Source organism: Colossoma macropomum, unplaced genomic scaffold (assembly GCF_904425465.1).
Source record: "Colossoma macropomum unplaced genomic scaffold, Colossoma_macropomum, whole genome shotgun sequence".
Lineage (NCBI taxonomy): Eukaryota > Metazoa > Chordata > Actinopteri > Characiformes > Serrasalmidae > Colossoma > Colossoma macropomum.
The window spans coordinates 5,706,870-5,731,396 of NW_023494788.1; the positions used below are offsets into that span (position 1 = coordinate 5,706,870).

At 38.3% G+C, this 24,527-nt stretch overlaps 1 protein-coding gene across 2 annotated transcripts in view; it reads left to right on the plus strand.

Moving 5' to 3' along the window:
* Window positions 1–24,527, plus strand: part of tead1a (TEA domain family member 1a) — a 55,506-nt gene that overhangs the window by 28,347 nt on the left and 2,632 nt on the right. Inside the window, exons 4-13 of one of the 2 annotated variants that reach the window (XM_036568133.1) lie at window positions 10,049–10,113; window positions 10,753–10,815; window positions 14,804–14,815; window positions 17,019–17,153; window positions 17,451–17,491; window positions 18,515–18,570; window positions 18,684–18,808; window positions 21,439–21,612; window positions 23,676–23,816; window positions 24,106–24,258. In XM_036568133.1, coding sequence (XP_036424026.1) covers window positions 10,049–10,113; window positions 10,753–10,815; window positions 14,804–14,815; window positions 17,019–17,153; window positions 17,451–17,491; window positions 18,515–18,570; window positions 18,684–18,808; window positions 21,439–21,612; window positions 23,676–23,816; window positions 24,106–24,258 — 965 coding nt within the window. The remainder of the gene's footprint in view (window positions 1–10,048; window positions 10,114–10,752; window positions 10,816–14,803; window positions 14,816–17,018; window positions 17,154–17,450; window positions 17,492–18,514; window positions 18,571–18,683; window positions 18,809–21,438; window positions 21,613–23,675; window positions 23,817–24,105; window positions 24,259–24,527) is intronic. The other variant, XM_036568134.1, reaches the window with a different exon arrangement.

Consider the following 24,527-nt stretch of genomic DNA (forward strand, 5'->3'; position numbering starts at 1 on the left):
TGTAGGTACAGCATAGTCACATGAAGAGTCGTCTGCTTAGTTGTATGCAATTGAATCGTCTGAATTAAAGGATTTTGCAGTTAAAAACAATATAAAATAACCCACAACTTTGTGCGGACATTGTCAGAAATAATTAGGGCAAAGATGCCTGCGTGTAGATAATTTTGCCCCTTAAAACAGCAAAGTAAGGCAGACATTTCACCAAATTATGCAGTCTGAATGTTATAGATAAGTGGTTCTGATTTCTGGTCATGGATTATCTCTGCCCTGCGTTTTCCCCCACACACCTAATGCAACAAATGAACTAATTAGCAAGCCCTTGCTGAGGTGAACTGGACATGTTAGAGCATGTGAACACTAGAGCATGCAGGGCAGCTCTCCAGGACCAAGATTAAGAACTACTCTAACAGATTGGTAACACTTTTATTTGAAGGTCATCTTCATAAGACTTAATAACATAGACATAACACAAATTAACATTTATAAAGCCGTACTTGACCATTTATAAACAGCTTATGCTGGTAATTGTAGGATGACATAAGATGTTCCATTAAGTAAGTGACATTGTATTGACATTAGAGGCCTTAAAGTGACGAACATTTGTTCTATTTCTAACACTTTTCTTAACTTTTCTTCCTAAGTAGGAGGTCTGGTTAAGTATGCCGTATACCAGTTCTTGGTGTTTTTTTTACTCATATAAAGTACAAAATAATAAGAGAACTCTGTGGCTTTGTGAGACCTTTTCAGGTTGGTAGGAACAGCGCTCTTCTTAAATTGTTTATCATAATGATACAATACTTCACAGTACTTTGGATACTAAATACATATAAAGGCAAGTAATTTTGTAGTTTCATATAACTTTTTATATGGTGTTCTTAAATAGGCATCTGCCTTGAAAGTGCTAATACTTTAGAATGATGCTTTATAACAGTTGTATAAATGGAACAGATGTCATTTACTTTATAAAACATCTTGCAGTTGCTGGCATAAGCTGTTCATAAATTAAGTATTGCTTTATAAATGAATTAGCCTTTAAAGAAAAGGGTTACAAATAGATCAGTATGAATGAACAGATAAATAAGTTTTAATTTGTACATTTTTCTACTGTTGCGATTCAGTCACTTGTATTTCACAGAGTGACCCCATTTGTGTGTAAAATGCCACCTCAGTCAATCAGGGCAAACATCCATTAAAATGTTTTTATTATTTCCTACCCTAGTGGACATCTGAAAAGTGTACATATGATAGCATTCACTTTGTTAAACATATTTTCTGTGAACAGTGCTGACCTTTCATGAAAACTAGTTTAGTTAAGCAAAAAGTCTACACACTCTTAACATCGTCAAACATAATAGAGAGAGAGAGAGAGAGAGAGAGCGGTCATTCAGGGCTGCTTGGATTTTCCACGTGTGATTTCCAGCAGGGTGGTGTGATGTTTCCAGTCAGCATGCCATGTTACACACGCGCGCACACACACACACACACACACACTCACATTTGCACAGGAAGCATGCTTAATTGCTCTTATTAAAGAAAATGACTCTAAACTAACCATTCAGTCTTGGTCTGTAGATTTTGTGCTGGCTGTGGGGAACAGGAATGCCCCTCCAATACAGCAGCTCCGGAGGAAGGAAATCTCGTGTGTGACCGTACACTAGCAGTGTAAACGTCTGACATCGTGACAGGTCTTGCCTTGTGTACGAATTCAGTGTGTGTACCTAAGGCAACAAAGCCACATATTAATATTCCACAACTTCTGACAGCTGATGTATTGATATCCGACAACATAATGACCTCCCTGTAGAGGAGCTTTTTATCATAAGCTGAAAACATGCAGTGTGTACTTCAGAGGTCAACATTGAGCATTAAATAGTAATGTTATAGAACCATTAGAGGCTACAAAGTGTTGTTGCATGATGAAGACAGATGATTATATTACAAATCTGTTACTAAGTATTGCACTATGCTCTGTGATATATTAAACCACATTGTTAAACCCTTGTTATATGTTATGTAGTTTATTGGTCCGATAAGGGAGATTCATCATTTTGCTGCTATGGCCAGTCTGGGAGCAGCACAGCATTGACAGCAGAGCTGTGCTGCCTGGGGCAGTGGAGGGTTAAGTGCCTGGTGTACCTGGACAGTTGTGAGATTTGAACTTGTAACCTTTCAGTTGCGGTGCTCACCTCTCCTACCACCAAACTGTTGGTGTTTTGACAGATTTGTCAAAACACTAGCAGAAACTGATGAAGCTTGGTCAGCATATTCATAACGTGCAAACTGTTTTGGGTTTGGTTAAAGGCCTGCTTTTTGCAGCTGTAGATAACAGCATTGCAAAAGCCAGTATTGCATTAACCATTAACAAAATAAAAAAATAGCTGGGGTTAACTTCCAAAAAGTGTCTTGTTATTCAGAGATGACTGTAAGATAACTTTGTATTAGAAAAAACCCAGAGATATATCAGTGAATCATGTTAAAGAGTTTATTTGTAGTCTAATCTTGGAATTGTATTTGTTGACCCTTCATTAGTTAGCTAACGTTAGGAATGGTGCATATTTTCAAAAACTTTTTAGTAGGGATGTGCAGGGACTGTTTTTGATATTTGAGTATCCATGTGAGTTCATGAATGGATATCCAGTAAACCGCAGGAAAAGAAATACAAAACAAAACAAAAAAAAAGGACTTTGGCCAAAAATCATGTAGTGCTGTAGGCTTATGTAGGTGCACACAGTAACATTTTATTATTCAAAAAACAGCCGAGGGACATTGTAGCTTTTTGTGTTGGAAGGGTAACAGAGGCTGCTTCTTCGGATGAGCTTAATGAGCTAGCAGGGCTAACCAGTGTCTTGTTTGATGATGATGAGGACTCGACATCTTCTACATGAGATTTTCTCTTCAGTGAATGATGTGCCAACGTGATTTGTCAGAGAAATATATTTTCATTGTTTCTGGACCGAGCTAACGTCAGCTAGATTAGCTGGCCTAGTTAGTGACAAAGCTGTGACACATCTGCCTTCTTGGCCACATTCTTGACAGTACTTTCCCTGGCTACACGCTCATATTCAGGCACTTGTGTTTCGGAGGAGCAAAGTGTAACACTATACTTACTCCGAAACACGAGTGCCTCAATGTGAGTGTGTTGCCAAGGAAAGTATTGTGGCCAAGAAAGCAGATGTAGCACAGATGAAGACTGTGTTCCACTGAATTGTTAGAATGGTGATTTCAGTATTTGAATACTGGTACCTGAAACGTTTAACAGAGTACTCAAATACCTGTGCATATCCCTGCTTCTTGGTACTGCACTAGTTCCCTGGCCTCCTGCAAGGAAGACTCCTGGTGAAAGTTTGTCTGATGATGCGAAGTGTGTCTCGAATGTGTTCAGGTTCTTCAGTCATATCAAAGCTGCTATATGGAGTTAGCTGGAACACTGAGGACTTTCCCGACACAGTTTTGCGCCATCTGGCCCTGTGAATACGGGCTGCGAACGGAGGGGTGTCATCATGTTACGGGCTCTGTCCCTCACAAAGGACAGCTGGTTAGCTCTAATCAGATGGTAGCAGGCATGTTTGTGTGCATTTGTATGTGTGTGGAGTGCGCATGAAAGGCTTTATCTGGCCAGAGGAAATCTAACCGCACCCCTTCGGCCCAGCTTTGAGGGAAACACCTGCAGTGGGACTGTAGATCATCAACCTAAGCTGCTGGACTCCCAGTGAAGGGATTGTCTGGACCACCATCTGGCTTTGGAGGCTGACTTTTACTTTAAGCCATATGGCATTTCTAGCTTTTACTCTCTGTGACTGGTTGCATGCTGAATCAACAGGTAGATGCTATCAGGTGTCATAGGGCACTTTTGACTGCTGCGACCTGCGGTAGCCAAATTAGAAAGTCAGCAGAGTGTTGAATTTTACGCCTAGCTTTAGTTGTTATCTGCCCTACTAAAGTACTGTGCATTTAACTTGACGTTAGCGTTGGTGAGTGTTTCGAACATGTTCGGCCATTTCTCTCTGTCAAATCAAGTTATCACAGAGACATGGCCTGGTGGCATTTCCAGCTGTTATCTCTCATATGTCTATCAGCCAAATTTGGTCCACTCTTTTCAACCGTGTAATTATATCAGATGTAGATGTGATTGTGGAGATCATGGCTGAACGGTTTATCCTTTAAATCACAAGAGCTGCAAGTTTAATTAGTGTCTTCATTATCAACAACATTGTCTTACGTTTTAGGTGGGAAAATTTAACTTAATTACATGGAACATGTGAACTTCCTGTAGATGGATCAGACCAATCAGAAGCAACCAAACACCATGACAGTGACAACCACAATTAACTGGCAGCCTGGCACACTAAGTCCAGTGTTCTTGGCCAAAATAACAGGGGCTTTATTTTATGGAAACGTAAATTTTAGTCATACTTTTTGTCAGAAAAATTGCAAATGGATATTTTCCTCAAATTGTTCAGCAAATTCATTCATAAAGAAAAATGTACCCCTTAATGTCATTGTAGGTCAGTGCTTATGAATTTATATATTCTATTCTCTGATCTGATTGGTTAAAAAAAGAAGGGGGGAGAAATCGGGACTTTTGTGATGTTTGTTTTTAGGTGGGAAATCTCAGCTGAGCAGCTTGATAAAATGCAGATTAATGAGTTTGAGAATTTTGTTACCTTGGGTTCTGAGTTATATCTTAAAATTATGGGATGTCTTGTACATGAGGTGGTGGAATAGGATCAGAAATGATAATGTTTCATGTGTTAACCACAGGTTTTTTAACCTGTTCATATCAAGTCACAACAGGTATTTAACTTCTTTCCACATTTGAAAAAAAATGATTGCAACATAAAATTTGTACAAGCTCAGTATTATTATCTTAGTACATTATTATGCTAATAGACCCTGAGACCTTTCAGCCTTCGATCAGGGCTAGCAGGAAGACCACACCATTGTCCATAGGATTTGGACTTGTCCTAGATGCTAAGCTCTGATACTTGGTCCTTTTAACATGGTGTATCAAGTCTGAGTGGAGAATGGAACATCAGCATGGACAGTAAATATGGAGATTGAATTTGATGGACTTTCCTTATTTAAATGTATCATCAGGATTTTAGCTGACCTGGCACAAGGAACTAAGTATTTATTGAAGCAAGACTTCATAAAGTTTTGACTGTTTCAGATTAAAAGAGTTGATGTCAGCCTCTGTTTATGCATCTGTCCCTGTGGAATGATCTAGACTGGGATCCAAGTAGTGTAAAGGTTCAAATCTAGCTGGCTTTCTGCCTTCCTTTTTTTGGATCTAATTGAAGTATGTCTTGAACAAGTACGGTTCCACCCAGGCAGGGTTGTAGTTGCTGTCCTGTCAGCTCTTGACAAAAGGAAATATCCATCTGAAGAGCCTGAAACAAAAAGCTATTTTTATTGGTTCTTACAGGATCAGCAGCTGTTCCCTTTACTGAAGCTTTGCGGAGGGAGACATTATATGCAGAAGCCACATTAAGAGTATGTTTTTGCGTGTGTGTGTGGCCAAACTGGGCTCTCTCTCAGCAACTGACATCACCCTTCTGCTGTTATGCTTCATGGGATTGTGGTTGAATCTTTTAAAACAAGCAGTTACTGGAAATGAGTCTGCATGAAAATCCAGACTTTCATTTGTGTTAACCTACATCAAACAAGCAAGCGAGCAGGGTCAGGAAAAGCCATTACTGGGGGGAAAAGGTCTTCTGCCAAAAGTTTTTTTTTATTATTTTTTTTTTATTCCTGTTAGCATTATTCACTTTTATGATGTGAGTTAGATGATACTTAGTGCTCAAAAGCTGTTGGTTGCAGAATCTGTTGAATCAGGATGTAACAATACAACGTGTTGTTTTGAATTGTCTCACAGCACATTGTATTTATTGTGGTATCTTGACTAAAATATTAACTTGTGGCTCAAGTGGGCTAACATGTTAGCTTGTGGCTAAAACATTAGATTAGGACACTATAAGGCATAGATTTTGTTTAAAATAATTGTACTTTTGTAATGTTGGATGCTCAAACTGAAAAATTAAAATGTAAAAAAAAAATATCATTAACAACATGATATATTTGACTATATGGAATAATATTTTGAATCAAGGTGCCGCTGTATCGAATCAAATAGTGAATTCTGTGTCAGTGATGGGCTCAATTAAAAGTTGCTGTTTGAGTTTAAAGGCTTAAATTTAGAAACTACTGGGAGCATTAATGGTTCCCAAAGTTTAAAAATAACATGACTATTTTTGATGAATCAGTCAAAAGAGGTACCAAGGCTCAGTATCATTATGAAGTAGAACAAGCATCACTTTAGACATTATTAGCCATTAATAAGCTTTAGGAAATAAAGCCAGGTCAGCTTTTTCAACTAGCATTCATATTTTTTGGAAAGGGAGTTTTGTGTAGTAAGGGCGATCAAAGTAGTGTCTGGTACATAAATAAAACACACTCTCAGAATTTCATTTGTCCAGCTTACACAGCATTTATAGAGGTTCTGAGATTATCACAGCAAGGTTATGCAGACTCCATCTCCATGGGATGTTTTTGCCTCTGTAGGCGCCCTGAGATACTTTAAGGTCACACCAGGTCATTCCGGGTCAGCCTGAGTTCCATCCATCAGCTTTAGTTTTGACTGTGAACAGTGGGAGGTGGGAGTTCCCCAGGGCTCCATACTAGATCCCTTACACATTGCTGAACAGGCACATCTCAGAGCAGTTCTCTGCTGTTTTGATGTGATGATCTTTGACTCCTGACATATTAAATGGCTCTTTGTTGTCTGGCCTCCACCTGCACGGTCTCGACCCACAACTTTCACCCTTTAGCAGGCTTTTAAAACCGATCCTAAGGAATGCGAACCATCTCACAAGCCTCTCCACTTCACTATGGCCACTTCAGCTGGTCAGTTTCACTGCATTCTTCTCCAGCCTTCAACCTTTGGTACTTAGTAGCCCTGTGTTTTGCAGGGCGCTTTTTGTGCCTCTCGTTTACAAGGCCTGGTGAGTTAAGTGCTCTGTGAGTCCAGCATTGCATCAGCTTTCTGAGTCATCTAGAACCTCTGCAGGTTCCAGTAACTCCTTGAGTTCCAGTGGCCAGTCTTTGGCTGGATGTGACGTTAATGCGCAGCGTTTGTCTACAGTCGCTATAACCGCGGTTATTTAAGAAGCGTACTTCTAACCATGTCATGTTGAACTCTTTTAGTCACAATTTCTTCTCATAATATTTGTCTCATGAAAAACTATACAGTCAGCTCTTCTACTATTTCAGTGTGTGTGAGGTGTTTTTCTTCAGAAAGAAGCAAATGATCTTTTATTTATCCACATGGATAAATTTGAGTCTGTTGGGTCAGTCCACACAAGTCACAGTGCTGAGTAACATACAAAACGTGTTTAGTCACAGTTTACACACCATTAGCTTGAAAGAGTCGATTATTGCTGAGCATTGCTAAACACTGTAGATGTTGGTAATTGTCACAGTACAAGTCTGCATGGTTAAGGATGAAGTTCAATTTATTTTGAGTAAGATCTCTATAAAAGACAAGAATTTGATTAGTAGTTTTAACTTTGAAGGGGAATTCCACAGATTTTTCTGGTCAATTAAATCGGTCACTGTTTTTCACAGTGGTGGTGATAGTTACCAGATGTCCAAATAGTTTTTTATTAACTCTAAAATACCTCACAGAAAGCTATTACATGAAATAGTTAGAAATATGCTGCCTGATGCCTGAGGACAGTGTTTCTTGTTTTGCAAAAACTTTGAGACTTAAACAAGTTTTTAAAATATATGCAGGTCGAAGAGATACATGTAGAGCAAAATAATACCCAAAGAAAAGTATTTATTTTTTATTAAGCACTATTTTACCATTTGCAACATTACATATAAAAACTCAGAAGACATGTTTAGGTTCACTGATCATTATAGATGATCAAAATGGATAGCGAATAAAATATCATAGTTTTATTCGCGCTGTAGACAGACCCTTGGTTCAAATCATCTGAGTCTGTACGTTTCTCTACAGTAGACAACTTTACATTAAACCTCTCTGAATGACTTCGTTTACATCTCAACAACTGAATTAAGCTGCAAGCTCACCAGATTGTCGCCTCACTGTTTTCTTTACTGAAGTGGAAAACAAAAATCAGGCGAGTTTGGACGGTTCTGATGTGGTTTTGGAGGGAATGTATAGTTATCTCACATCACTCAGTTTCTTATTTGTTGAAATTTACAGAAAATTCCCCTTTAGTTCCCCTTTTCCACTGTATCTAGCCTAGCTGTTTCTATGTAGATTTGTGCAGATGTTTTCAAACCTTCTTTTCCTAGTTAGTCCGACTCTCATATTAAATTAGTCAGAATGTGACTGTGGGTTTGGTTTGTTTGTGTGTTGGTGGCTCGGACCCAGATTTGTCTGTAAAGCTGCTTTGCGACAGCACCTTTTGTAAAAAGCGCTATATAAATTAACCTTGACTTGTTTTTTTATTAGTGCCGCAAATGCCCTGGCCGCACACAGGAGGGTGATCAAGCAGGAGCAGAATTTTTTTTTCTCGTGAGATGTATGCCTTCTTAATAATTTCGACATACAGAGCAGAATGCATGTTAACCCTTACATTCCCTAATTAGGCATTAATTACTTTCAGCATTGTAACAAATAGCTAATCATGAAAGTCTGCAGTTACTGTTCATTTAACAGTGCACAGAGCTAATAAAATCTAATGAATCAGTTATTTTCACGGTATGTTCTATAAGCCGTCGGACTGAGTGTGTTAGGGATGCATATTGAAATATACAGTGTCTGTTAATTGAACTTTTAATGTTATTTAAATGAGTTGCAGTAACGGCTCCACTGATTAGTTGACTTGGCTTGGCTTGTGCTCTACACCACTCATGGTATAAAGCACTTCTCTACATGGACACTTTTTCTTTCTGTCTAATCTTCTGCACTTCTTCTACCCTCTCTCTTTCTCTCTTACTCTTTTTTCCTACTTCTTCTAGCCTACCTTCTCTCTCCTTCTCCCTTTCTCGCCCTCTTTTTCTCTCTCTCTCTCTCTCTCTCTCGGTTGTTTTGCACCTTTGCCAAGTCCAGCTGAGCGTGTTTTCAAGCGGCTGAAAAGAATGAATTATGCAGCAGTAAGCATGCTTACAGCCGGCCATTTGGTGGCCCTTTGATCTGAGTGCAGGGCGTGCATGAATGCCCGTATTGTGGCGTTATGTGTACACAGTGTGTGTATGTGTGTGAGGAAGAATAGGGAGGCCCAGGTCTGGGCTGTAGGAGATTACAGTACAGGCACGTTGGGTAAAAGCTAGCTGGAGAAAAATCCCCAGACGCTGTTTGTTGGCTCGGTGTCACATGATGTCTTTACAGTCCAACAAAGTGCTCCCTCAGAGAGCTGAAGAACAGGAGTCCCTCCACACACCTGTTACAACCTTGTGTTTGTTTTTGTACATTTTCAGGACCCAGATGTGCTGACTCTATAGGAGAACAGGGCTAGAACAGGACACTAGCTTCTACAGGATCGACAAAATAATCTGAACTTTGCAAAGCACTTTTTACAAAAACAACATGTTGTATGTGTTTAAAACTGGAGGTGCTAAACCATTTCTTTTTGGTTCCTGAGATTAGACTTCGAAATATTTTAATACATATAGGTGCTTACATGTAAATAATACGAAAGGGACGTTCATATTACACACAGGACTTGAATATTGTCGCTGCTGCAACAAAACCTTGCATATCCATTTTTGTTATTTATTTATTTTTTTTGTTGTTGAAAAATGCCTGCTAACATTTGTACTGTGTCATAATTTCATGCTGAATAGGCATGAATAGTGGTCCAGTATGACTTGTTCCTTTAACTTCCATTACAAATTAATATTTTTTCTTTGTCCTGTTTTTTTCTGATTTTGGTTTTATTTGATATTATTTGCAATAAAATTATTTGTAACCATAATTAATCTTTATCAGTATTTGTTTTTGAGTATGCATAGTCACATAACTCTTGCATGCCGTGCAGTGTTTTTCCACACACTCAACAATTATTTTTCTCTGTAGGTCGTAATGAACTGATAGCCAGATACATCAAACTGAGGACTGGAAAGACAAGAACGAGGAAACAGGTTGGTTCTCTTAGTCCTGTGTGTGTTTACTGAGCTGACTTCTAGTGTTCTGATATTCATGTCTGACCTGCAGGCCCTGCGCCTCTGTTTAATCTGTGTGTAAACCCAGTTCTAACAGTGTAAATGATGCATGTGAAACTTCAAAAGTCTGTTCAAGTCTGTGTGTATGAATGATGTGCCTCGTGTGCCTTTAATGTTGTGGAGTACATTTGTTTCTTAGTGCAGATGCTCCATGCAATGTTTTGTGTTTTGTGAAAGACACTAGTTGCAGTAATAAGCAATGGTTTTGTTTTCAGTCTCACTGAGGACTGCTTAGTCATTTTGTCTCCTATTATTGTGTACATTGTAAAGTCAGTTCGGGAGGTTATCGCTCACAGATACAATCCAGCTAAAACTGCCTGTAATAGTAGTAGTCTGACACAAAGCCTTTCACCTGGCTCTTCCCTTTCTGTCCCTTAACTAAAAAGAAAATTACAGATTGTGTGAATCAATAAAATTTAACATATTACATTAAATGTGGCCTGTGCAAAAATTGTGGCACATTTTTTATGTATTTTATGTATTTTCTTCCCAACATGCTAAACTCAGCAACATTCTGGCATTGTACAAAAACAAACCGGTGTTTGTCTGTGTTGACAGGTTTCGAGTCACATTCAGGTTCTTGCACGACGAAAGTCCAGAGAACTTCAGGCTAAACTAAAGGTATGTACGAGTCTTCCTTCTCACATCGTCTAATGTTTGTATGTCATGTACAGTGGGGTCCAGACCTCTGAGACCACATTAAAAATCCTGGAAACCTGGAAATGAACAACAGAACAAAAGAAAAGCAAAGAAAAGTTGTAACAAGTGGGGATGCACAGAGATATGTCACATTGGTATTGGCAGATATTTGCTTAAAAATATCAGCATCAGACAGATGTTTGGGTTTTATTGAATATTTGATGACGTTACTTATTGCACTCTGGAGGAGCAGAATGTTTTGGCGATGTTTGTCTACTGTGCTAAAACATGCGTGTTTTGTTTGTTTTTCTCCCTTCCCATTTATGACCCTTCAGAAATAAAGATTATATTTCTCTGTAATGCTTATCCGGGCGGATTTAGTATCAACTGCCACATTTTAGAAACGTTTAGATATCTGCATCGCTTTTGGTCTTGGCAGATCTGTACATGAAAAATATATATCGGCATCAGCTACAGTTTGCATATCAGTGCATCCCTAATAAGTTAAATGAAGGAGAAATATTCAAGAGTCTGTATTATTTCTAAGTCACTATTTAAATTGAAGCCAATTTCTTTGTACAAAAAGGTTTCATTATTATTCTTTCCATTGAAGCCTGTGTTCAGACAACTCTCAATTCTTATGCTGATAATATAACGTAATTAAAAATTCTGTATTAAATTAGAAAAGAATGCAAAACAGAACCTTTTGTTAACTAGTGTTCTCAGACTTTTGGATCCCACTGTACAAATACAGTGCTGTGAAAGAGTATTCGCCCAGTCCTGATTTCCTCTATTTTTTGCTATTTTTCAAACTAGATTTAGATCCTCAAACAAAATGTAATATGATGGTTTTTAACTGATCATTACATTTACTGAGGGAATAACTGGTTGATTGAGTAAGTAAGGTGGCATTTACTTCTTCACGCTGCACCAATTGGTGTTGGAACGTTTTTATTTCAATAAATGTAAGGATCCTTTAAAAACTGTATTATGTGTTTTATCAAGGCTGTCTTTGTTTTATATTCAGTTTTGTTAAAAGATCTGAAACAATTGTGTGACGTACGCTAAAATAGAAGAATCATTACTTTTTCACAGCACTGTGTGGTGTTTTTGTGTACACACTTCCTGTATCCATATCCATAGTGACGTGTGTGTGTGTGTGTGTGTGTTTGTGTACACACACTTCCTGTATCCATATCCATAGTGACGTGTGTGTGTGTGTGTGTGTGGATGCCCTGCTGCTTGCCTGTGCGTAACCCAGATTCCCTGTGTTGGCGTCCTGCTCAGTATGCACTCGACTGGCTCTAACTTCTTTTCTCCTGCATGATTGTCTGTCCCTTGCTTCCTTCCTGTTCTCTACAAAAGTGTATTTGTTTTGGAGGGAGCTGCACTCTGCCGGGCATTGTAAGGACACTCTCTAAATGAATCATTTCATGTGGTCTCTGCTTATAGCGTTGTAGTTGCTGCGTTTTTTTTTTTCTCTCCTGTAAAACGCATTCAAGGACGGCGGCTGTCCAGATAGAGCCTTGTCCTCAAGTGCTTATAAAATATAACAAGTTTCTTTGAAAAGGTCTAATTGAGCATTTTTTTGGGGGGGTGCACGGCGGTGACAAAATTGTGCACGAAATTATTTTGAATTTGAAAACTAAGTGAAATTTCAGATTGTCCTACAACCCTCCGGATCATTGTTCAGCAATGATTGCAAGTCTATCCTTACTCTTTGATAGTGGCAGGAGGGGGGCCATGCCGTTTTAGGCATATACATGGTACATAGGTTATTCATACTGAGCTTTTAGCCTGAATTAAATCTTGTAAATTAAAAGTTTGCTGATATTACAGATGATATGAATATGAATATTCTGGGCCACTGCCTTTAATACCGTATTTCCATCTGTATTCATCCCAGTGGCAGCATATGGATGTTCTGGATTTGTTACCTTGAAAAGTGATGATATGAGAGTAAATGGCTTTAAGCCTCTGTTTGCACCACTTTAATGTAGATATTAAAAAGTGTGACCAGAGACATGAGCCTATTCATCCCTTTAGGTCATTTTTTTAGCGCATTCCATACATCATCATATATGTATTTAAGAGCAGTTGAAATTCTGAATAGGAACTGGCACGTCTATTGCTGCAGTTTCTTACTGGGACCTGTAAGGTGTTTTGAGATGCCCTTTAAATTGAGTTGCTATTGTGACTGGCTTGTTTTCATATATAAGAGTGAGGTTATTAATGACTGCATGACTGGATCAGACTGTCTGCTTACTTACTAATACAACTCTTTATAACTTTGCATCTGACTGCTTTTTACTATCTATCTATCTATATATCTATATATCTATCTATATATCTATCTATATATCTATCTATCTATCTATCTATCTATATATATATATATATATATATGAAACTGGCCTTTAAATCAGCTTTTCAATGACGTGTTAAGACATCGTAAGCCAAAAATCCACTAACCCTGCATGAAAGCGCTGCATTCACTGGTCAATTCCATTTCAATTCATTCAAATCAATGTTAATTCAGTCACTTCAGCTTATGAGCTGGACTTCAACTCACCAATGCATTCTAAGCAGTCTGTGCGTGTGTGTAATTTAATGAGTCTCCGGAATTGATAATGAATGGAAGGATTTGACCTTAAAACCTGAGGAACAATGCTTTCAGCACAGACTGAGCGCTGTAACATGGCAGTGTGCTGCATTAAGAGCTGCAGATGAGGCATGTTTGTCAGACCTTTCTGTCTTTCCTGATTCTTTTTTCTGATTGAGCTTTTGCTATAGGCGAAAACTACAGTGTCTGGCTCTGGCTTTTATTGTGAATGAGGATGATGAGATTGAGGGAGGCACTTCGTTATTTCTCTGGGATTTTTATTGTCGTTGCTGTTTTGCTCAGTCTTTTTTCCCTCATTTTTTATTGCTCTTCAAGGGGAATTCCATCAAGTTTGCAACATTTTCAGCATAATTAAATTGTGTTGGTTTGGTGTGAAATGCACCATTCCAAAGAAACTTTTTGAGTCAGAATTGTTCACAGCCGTGGTGATCGGAACCAGAACCATTTAATTAAAAGAGTAAGAGTTTAAGCTAAAAGCTTCCTCACAGAGAGTTATTAGATGAAATGGTTATGAATATGCTGCCTGATGTCTGAGATGTTGTTTTGTTGTAGTTTTGGGATGAGATTTTGGCCCTAAACATAGTTTTAAAATCGTTCACAACGAGGAGGTACATGCTGCACATTGTAAGACAAAATAATGCCCAACGAAAGCCTGTTTATTTGGTTTTAGCACTACTTTACCATCGATAACACATAAAAACTCAACATAAAAAACTCAGCAAATAAAAACATTTAGATAGTAAATAAAATGGCTATATTTGCATTGTAGACATTGTAGACGGTGTTCTTATCACCACCACTATGTTTACACTGAATTAGATTTAATTAGTTAATTAGTTTAATTAGTTTACATTTAGTATTCAATTCAAAATATATATATATATATTTTTTTTTGCTACTGTGGGTGATAAGCGATATTACGTTCACTGAGGAGCAGATCCTCTGTTTAGTTTTTGTCAAAAAGTATATTCCAAATCTCAGCCTCAGGTTTTCTATTGGCTCACACTTCTGACATTTGCAAATTTGTGGGTTTAAAGTTCACCTAGATGAAAATAACTAGTACAGGAGGACAGTTGCTTTCTCACAATCTTGTGTCCGTTCCAGTTCAAGTAAACTGGCTTTTTCACCAGGCAGATTTTCCTCCTGCTCGATGTGTCTACAGCATCATGCAGCTTTTAAGAGAAATGGGAAGTGGAATTCCCATTAATGCCTTATAAAGAAATAGAGAAATTCTCTCTGACTGTTAAATGACCTTAATACTGATCAACATGGAAAATTGGAAAACATGGCTTGGGTTGCGTTACAAAGGCAGTCTGATTAAAATGAGTCTAATCTGTTTGTGTACAGGTCACTAATTTGGTGAGTACTCATCCTGACCTACACTGCTGCTTTGCTGTTTAGCCCCTGGATGACTGTGCAAAGCTCTGTAGCCTTTTACTGTTTTGCTGGGCTGGACACTACTGAAAACCAGCTTCGGTCTCGCTGTATACCGCCCGCATTATGACAGCATGCTCAAACCACAGCCGTATCCAAAACCCTGACCAGCTTTTTGTTGCTGCTTTGTCATGAGAAAACCTCAGGAAAGAAGAGAAAACGTGATTTTAATTATCTGTGTTGAGGAGGTTAACAGTGACGATTCTGCATTGAATTTAGGTGTAAATGAAAAAATAAAGCGTGAATAGTTATCAGCTTTCCAATTCACTTCAGTTCATTTCAGTTCAGATTGGTATAGTACAAAGCAGCGTTGCTGAAATTCCTCTGCTTTAGCCCAATTCTCTCAGAACATCAAGGTGTTTATAGTTGGGCTTTTTTAATTAACAGGGCATTTTTTCTTTTTAATTAACAGAATGCCTTTGAGGACTTACAATGACGGCTTACTGTCTCCTTTATGTATAACACCCAAAAAATAGCAGAAGCAACACAAGGCAAGAGGTTTTCTCATGAGAGCTGCAGCGTGCTCGAGCCGACTCTTTGCTCTGCAGTAGTGCCTGTATTATACAACAAGCCTGCGCTCATATCTCACTGGCTTTAACATAAGCTTCCTCCACTTCCTATACACTAGAAGAGAAGGGATGAATAGGGTGCATGTTTTGTGGACCACCACTGTATTCTTCCCCCCTTTTTCTTTTCTGTTCTTTGTTGTTTTTAAATCATTTAGCAGCAAAGATCTGCTCTTTAGGCAAGTATTATAGCAGTTATAGGACTTGAATTTCTTAGAATTTACATTTTCTTAAATTACTGAGATCAGTTTAGTCTTCCAGTTTACTTAGAACTGGTGAAGGGAGTCTTGTTTTTATTCTTTTTCTCTGTTCCTTTTTTGTGTGCTTATCTCAATATATTGTCACAATCATAACTAGCGATGCACCGATCATGCATTTTTGTGACTGGTTCCATTTCCAATTTGTTTATAGCCAGATAGGCAGCATGTCTGGCCCCCAGCAAAATATCCCAGCAGCGAGAAAATATATGCTAGAAAAACCAGCATAACGCTGAAGTCAGAACAAAATCTCTATTTCCATTTTTAGCGAGTTCAGTTTTTGACGTAATTTGAAATTGTTTGTAAATTCCTTGAATTGAATTGATGAAAATTCAAAAAAAAAAATGAATTGACCAAAACTGGCCCATAATGACTTGGAAAAAAGTGGCTACATTGACTTACATTAAAAGTAAACTGTTTTTCCTTCTCCTGTAAAGTTATCATTTTGGATATACAAGGTTTTGTTTCGACAGCAGCCATATGTTGTGTTTTGGATGCTGATATGCTGGTCAATCATCATGACCATTTTGGGTAACAGGCTAAACCAGCACCAGACCATCATAAACCAGTATAAACCAGCTTAGAGCAGCATGGAATGCATACTGGTCTGTGTTGCAATATAAATAACATTTATTTGGTTTTAATGGGCCAGACTGGTGTTATATTGGTAATAATTTTATGTGTAAATAAAGTATTTCCTATGTTAATAACGTACTTTTGATGTAGTACTACATCAAAGAGCCCACTGGCACAATGAGTCATGCATAATTGTGCTCCGATATTTTGGTACAGGTGTAGCAGCAGCATTCAAATACTGCTAAAGTGCTCTTACTTGACTCACAATAAAATCGGAACAGAGATCAGCCAAAATAAAAACTGGCAGAGCAAGTGTTCGAGCGAAAACCATCTGATTCCAATCTTGGCTGATTCCAGTCGTGCATCCCTAGTCCTAATCTTGTACCTTGTAATTTTGAACCATTTCATCTTGAAACATTTATCCAGTATAAAAAATAGTGTCAAATGATGTAATATTTTTTGAATGATGTGGGTTATCTGTTACTTTTGTACACTAAGTAGAATTCTTACTGTTAAAATGTGAATTTGTGCTGAGTTAGGCCCCCCAGTGAATTGAGTGTGTGCCCGCTCCCTTTCCTGTCACTGCATGCAGCGTGTGTATTCTGTTGATAGCTGTTTCTGCTGCATCCCTCACGGCGTGACACACACACATTTACACACACACACACACACACACACACACACACACACACATACTCTGGTTAAAACCTTTTTCCTGTGTTGTTGAAGGATCAAAGCGTGAAGGACAAAGCGCTCCAGAGCATGGCGGCCATGTCTTCTGCTCAGATCGTCTCAGCCACGGCCATCCACAACAAGCTGGGGCTGGCCGGCCTTCCTCAGCCCAGCTTCCCCGGAGCACCAGGGGTAAGTGAGGCCCTAAAGACGCCCTAAAGACACCCTATACCCGTCAGGCTCCTTTTCCATCCTGACACCATGGACAGGGATTTGCAGCAGAAACATTCCAGATTGCTGTAGCTACAGTTTAACCCTGGAGAGTAAATGCCCAGAAACAAAGCAGCACTTGCACGGCAGCTTTGTACTTACACTGGGAATCCAGATGACGAATGGAGGCATTTCTGCTTTGAGAACGTAGCCAGGTTTTGTTCTGCTGGTATATGTGGTGTGACTGTTTTCTGTTTGTTTGTTTCGTTCCGGATGTAGTTTTGGCAGCTTTCAACGGGGCATCCGGGATCTTCACAAGAGTGAGTAAAGCTGCCCTCATCTAAAACCAATTTGTTGAGGATACACATATTAAACGATTTCCTTACAGAGCTACAACTCCACATCTAATTGTAGTAGGATGTAAAAATGAAGGTTAGATGTGTCCAGAATGAAGAACAGTCGTAGATGATTCTGTAATGATGTAGAAAGTGAGAATGAAGTTCCAGACTGGGAATAAAGATTAATAATCCATTGTATTTAAAGTGATCAAGGCAGATAACTATAAATAGACAAACAGACAATTACAATATATTATTCATCATTTCATCATTTAATAACTCCTTGATGTTCCATAAAACGTACTGAATAAAAACGTTTAGCCTCTGTTTACCGATTATTTTGACAATGAATCAATTAATTAGCTAATTTATAAAAACTAACTTAACTAGCAATTAAAAATCATGTTTAGCCTTTTATTTTTAAAAACAACATAAAACAAAAAACAAGGTCCATCAGACTCTGTTTACTGCAAATAAGGAGTTGGAGATTTTAAAATATGCATTATCAATGTGTAATTGCTAATCATTATTGATTTGTAAGTTTTAATCAGTATTTTTGTTTTAAATAGGTAATTAGGTACAATTGAATAACCATGATGGCCCTAATCCTGTACTTTCAATTATTCATGCTATTTATAGATCATGTATGCTTAAAACCACAGTTATGACCCTTTGGGCCAGTTTTCCACACACAGTTTTCCCACTATTGCCACCTGTGTACTTCTGTTTAGATTTATATTTTTTATGTAGATGCATACTGCTATAGTGTTGTTTTTTGAACACCCTGTATTTGGAATACATATAACAACAAAATAGTTTTGAATCTTGACACAGTCCTGCACAAAGATGGGGTAAAAATGAAGAATCCCAATATAGAGTATAATTTAGTCTAAATCCTGACATGTTTCTGAAAAATCTACTTTGTATGTGAACACAGGACTGTGGACTAGTGGAAAAAAGTGGCTGTTGTTTTGTAACATGCACTGCAATTGTCTGTTTACTCAGCGTTAAGCCATTCGCACAGCAAGCCTACCCCATTCAGACAGCCACCGCTATATCAGGTACATTAAAACTTTAATGTAAATTGATTTATACTGTTTCACGTAGTTCAGTATGTTCAGAAATATGATATGTGGTCAAATTGTCATTGGGAGCAACTTTTTTTGTGTGTTAGGTTTCGAGCCCCCCACAGCGCCTACAGCCAGTCCACCAGCATGGCAGGGTCGCTCCATTGGCACAACAAAACTGCGGCTGGTAGAGTTCTCTTCATTCCTGGAGCAGCAAAGAGACCCAGATTCTGTGAGTACATACATACATACATACATACATACATACATACTCACTCATTCCTGCCATCAAAGAGATCTTTAATTTTCTTAGGGGTGTAATAATGCACTGATGCATCTTGAGGCACTGATCCAAAGGTCACCATCAAATTTGTAATGTTAGAATCAATAATAATATTATTGTGATGTTCATTATATACTACACAGTACTGTGCAGAGGTCCTAGGCACCTAAGCAGTTATTTTTAAAACCATTTATCTGGGGATGTATTACTTTTTGTCTCAAGTTAAGATCTGACAGGTCAAAATAAGATTTTTCACAAATTCATATTACAGAAGCAAATCTTAATTTAAGAATCTTATCTTACAGCATCTTTTCTTATCTCAAGTTAGGAAATCTTAACTTACTCCCAAACGCTTTAGCCGAGCGCGCTAACGCTATTCCTCCTAATAAACAGACACACGTTCAGCTCCGTCTCCTCATTATTCACCACCATCACTGTAATATTTTATCATCAACATTAACACACGAAGGTAATCAGAGGGGACAGTGGAGATCGTGTCTGCAGCGTCTGGGACTTTTAAACGCTGTTAGAAAAAAAACCTCACAAGTCAAAGCACCGTTTTCAATGTAGAAAAATGTAACGTCATTATGCTGCTTACAGTGAACTGTGCTGCCTATGACTGCATAAAACAGTAGAAACAGACAGTTAAAACAGAAGTTAAGATGCTCTGGAGTTTCTCTTAAAGTTAAGAAAATATTTAGGATATTTTGGCAACTTAAGATGTTTCTGTAATACCGTTTTCTTATCTTATTTTCAGATAAGATTATAGACTTCAGTCTTAACTGAAGTTGCCATGACAACAAAACAGATATGATCTCAGACTTAAGAATTTCCTGTAATACGGCCCCAGGACAATAAGTGCATTTTTTGCTTGTTAAAACACTATATAACGTTAGAATAAATGCAAACAAACATTAAGGCAGTGAAACAACAATCCTGTTTTCAAAATGTTGTCGACATCTTTCGAGTTAGTTTGAAAACAGGTTTGTGCCCAGATTTCTTCTCAGTGCCCTCAGCCATGACATAGATTTGTTAAATTCCATCACCAGCCCACCTGATTTTATTTAATGAAGGACTGATGAGCCAAGGGGATAACTACATATAATACTGAACGTCCTCAAGGAGAGGATTGGAAATGGTTCAGTGAAAACTTTCTGTAATAATGTTGTATTGATATTTAATTATTACTGCCCAGATAAACAGCTTTTTAAATATAATTCTCTCGGGTTCCTAGGCTTTCTGCACAGTCGTTGACTATAAAAGGTGTGTTAGAGCAACAACAAAGAAATTTCCTCTCCTGTTTAAAAAGATCCTGTCTGCTGCATGTTGTACAGTTCTCTGCAGTGCCACAAATCAAAAATGACTTTTTTTCCAAATTGTTCACAAAAAAAAAGAACATGCCCTCTAAACTTGCACTAAAGGTAAAAGTGTGCAGGCCTATGGCTTCTGCGCTGCAAGTTTGCTCTCCTTCTTTTCTAAAAGCAGACCTCAGCTATCTATCACTTTGGCAGCATGCCTGTGAAACATTTTTCCCAATCATCTTGTGTGACAGCAGCTATTAATCTAGTGTATACAACAGAAAGATGAAATGATTTGTATTCTCGCTTCAGTTGTCATTTAATAAAGTTTCAAACTAGGCGGAGGGAACTGGAAGCTTAGGAGTTCAAGTTGTGTTATTAATGAAATATGAAACGTGTAATTTCTCAAACTCAGTAACCTTTGCTGCATTCAAAAGCAAACTTGATTTCTAAGCCTGAACAACAATTCATTAATTTATCTATATCCTAGTCTAGTTCGGACAGCAGTTGTTGTCAATAGAGTGTACTACTAATATAAATCTGATTAGTTAAAGGAGATAAGCATTTCATCCTGCATTCTTAGGCCCAATCCCATTTCACCCCTTGCCCTATAATCTTGCTTTAATGTCGTTTCAGTGTATTATGGTCCTTTTCTTCAGAACAAGCATAGAAAATCAATAGTAGTACAGCAATGTCTCGGTAGCTTGCTAGCTAAATTTCCCGTTCCACCTTAAGTAGTATAGCAGTTATATTCTGGCACCTCAGGGGTCAGAACTGCTGCACCATTTAAGATGGAACGGATAATTTGAACAAGAAGCTGGCGAATAACTGACTTCAGCTTCATATCACCGAAGAATTAAGGGTGGGCGATACTAAATAATTGTTGTAGCCTCCCTTGTTGAAGGCATGATTCCCCAACTTCAACTAAAGCCCAGCAGTGAGGAGCTGAACTTTACCCTCCTCTGCTATCAGTGCAGACTGGCAGGGTCACCTACAGAGCAGCACTAGTAGCTGTTAATGAAGCAATGCTCTTTTTTATTTGAGGGTCCCATTTTATAGGGAAGATTTCAACCACTACCTGCTGTAACTCAGTTCCAAGGGGCAAGGTGACACTCGAAAACAAGGGCTAGGGATAAAAATAAGAAATGGGATTGGGCCTAAATGTAGTCTCAGTATAAACAGTTTCTAAAAGGGGTAATAAACAAAATTCATTCTGACCTTACAGTAACAAAAAGAAACATGAATATTTTATGTCAGTCTGATAACAGTTTGTTTCTGCAGTACAACAAGCACCTGTTCGTACACATTGGTCAGACAGACCACTTGCACAGTGATCCCCTGCTGGAGTCGGTGGACATCCGTCAGATCTATGATAAATTCCCTGAGAAGAAAGGAGGCCTGAAGGATCTATTTGCGAAGGGCCCCCAGAATGCCTTCTTCTTGGTCAAGTTTTGGGTGAGTCTTCAGCCTGTACAGTGTTTACACGTTACATTAGGGGTGGGAATCATTAGAGACACCACAGTACTATTCTGTTGGTAGTTTAACAGTTTGTTATTGCAAAATAACATACTGTAATATAATATGATGTATTACTTTAAACTGCAAGTTATGCCTCCAAAAGACAACTTTGTTCTAGTGTAGTTTTAGTCTGTTTTTATCAAAGCAAAACAGAACTGAAGACAGCAAAAACCGGCTCCTACATTGACTCATTTAGCTGATGTCCTTATCCAGAGCAACAGCAATGGATTTTGGTATCCTACTAGTCTGCCAGTGGCTTTTATACAAAGAAAAAACATATTGCTAACTGCATAGTAGAAGACTAATACTTGGGCTTCCATGTGTCTGTATACAGGTTTGTTTGTCACAGCTGGGATGTGCATTGTAATGAATTTTGATATTTGAGTATCCGCAAGAATTTATGAACAGATATCTGGTTAACTGCAAAGAGGGAAAAAAGCAAAGCATTTTGTCTGAAATTAAAGTGAAGAGGTGGCTTACTTTAAGAGGAAAACACTGGACACAAATTTTGTGTTCAAAATTGCCAAAATAGTAGGTTTTTGTGTCTGATGAATAACATAACAGAGGTTGCCTCAGATCGGCCAACTCACATTTTGGAATAGTAAAGTATATCATGCAAATATGAGCAAAACTACTACATTTTACAGTAAAACAGTGTTTTCACTGAATTTTTTTAACTGTATATTTTCCGTTTCCCCTGTGATTAAATGCAACGAATACCTGAAAAAATTTTGCTATTTGAATACTGGCATCACTGCTTCAGTGGAAAAATGTTTTGTCATAGCGTTATTAAATTCATAGGTACCACTGATGTGGCAGTAAGACGCAGTTAGATCGAAGCTGTGTGTTCCAGGTGCTGCATCTGTCAGTGCTGGACAGTGCTGTGGCTGTTGATGTGGTGTGAGCAGTAGAGTTGTGCACTGTGCTGCTGTAACTGCTCCGAGGCTGCAGGCAGTACAGAGGCTTTGTTTAAACACCTGCCTCTCTGGGCCACAGGTGCTGCAGATCAGAGACCCCTGAGAGCAGCACACATGATCTCTGTCTTCCCTTTTCTTTCTGTTTCAGTCGCTCCTCTCTATATTTCTCTGCTTTCTCCTTCCCCCCGTCCTTATCTTTATCTTTCCCTGATATGCTTTCCCTTTTCTCTCTTCCTTTATTTCGTTCAATTCTCTTCCTTTATTCCTCATTCTCACTCTTTCTGTTTCCTTCATTCCCCCTACCCCACTGCACATCTCTCTCTCCTTTTCCATCATGCAGTGGCCCTCTGGCACCTCTCTCTGGAGATTCACACTCATTACATCTTCAGAGTGGACGGTGGCCACTGTCTCTAGATTTACACAAGCTATCAGGGGTTTTCTGGGAGGGATTAAATGTTAGAATGGACAAGATTTCTGACATCTCAGTTCATGAGAGAGCCAATGTGCGCAGGCATGAGAATTTCAGGTGTCCCTGCTGAAGGTGGTTATGGTCCAGGTTGGGTGGCAGCGAAGTAAGAATGGTTATTGAGGGGTGGAGGAATAATACGTGCTGGTGATGATGATAACCAGGGAATAGACTTTTTTACACTTGTTTCCAATGACTTTTTCCAATTAGTTTTTGATTTCTAAATAACTTACTTTTTTAGTAACCATTGTTATGATGGCAATTACGTTGTTATTAGCTTTCAGTCATAAACACACCACAGCAAACAGAACTTGAATTGGCTGCATTTTCATCAGTTGGGTACAAATAAAAGAAAGCAGAAAACACATTTACTGTCGCATATTACCAGTCACAACTCAGAATTTCTGTTTTAATAATGCCTCTGGAGGGCAGCGCTGAGTGATGTTTGTGAAAAACAACAATTCAGTTGTTAATTGAAATTATTTATGTGGCCATTTATTAACAGCTAAAACTGACTGTGATAGATTTTTTTTTTGTAATTCAGCTGTTAAACAGCTGAAAATTTTGTAATATTCATGAAATATTGTTGATCTGTATCCTGAATTCTGTATCCTCAGGCGGACCTTAATTGCAACCTCCAAGAAGATTCTGGTGCGTTCTACGGAGTGACCAGTCAGTATGAGAGTCCAGACAACATGACCATTACCTGCTCCACCAAAGTGTGCTCCTTTGGCAAGCAGGTGGTGGAGAAAGTGGAGGTGAGAAACTGAAGTTTGTCCAGCACTGCCATAACATCGTAGTGCAGCAGACTAAAATGGGGCAAAGAAAATGCCAAGTCATTAAAAAAAAAAGGCCAGTAATTAAGCTACTATATGGTAGCTTTCATTCATTTTTTTTAGCCATGTTGGTTCTTTTGGGTAAAGTGTTTTTGACATTTTTTCAGCAGAACTGGGAGTGTTGTAAAGACAGTAAATGATGTGTGAAGGCATTTTTCTCTCTCTCTCTGTTAATCTAAACTTCTTTACTTCATTATTTTCTGCCCCACAGACGGAGTATGCCCGCTTTGAGAACGGCCGATTTGTGTACAAAATAAACCGCTCTCCCATGTGCGAATACATGATCAACTTTATCCACAAGCTCAAGCACCTGCCTGAGAAGTATATGATGAACAGTGTGTTGGAGAACTTCACCATCCTGCTGGTAAGCCCAAATCTCAGCTGAGATGATTTAAAAGGCCATTTAAATTTAACTTAAATAATAAGTAATAGTTTGATGCAAATCATTTTTTAAAAAGTAACATTTAATCTCCAGTCAATATTTATACTTATTTGTACTTACTCTAATGTTGTATAGTGTTTATACTGACAATTTATTTATGCCAAGACTGTACAAAAGCTTGGAATTACTTGCCATATTAACTGTTTCATTCCATATACAATAATAACTTGTACAGTGTGAACTGAAAGCAC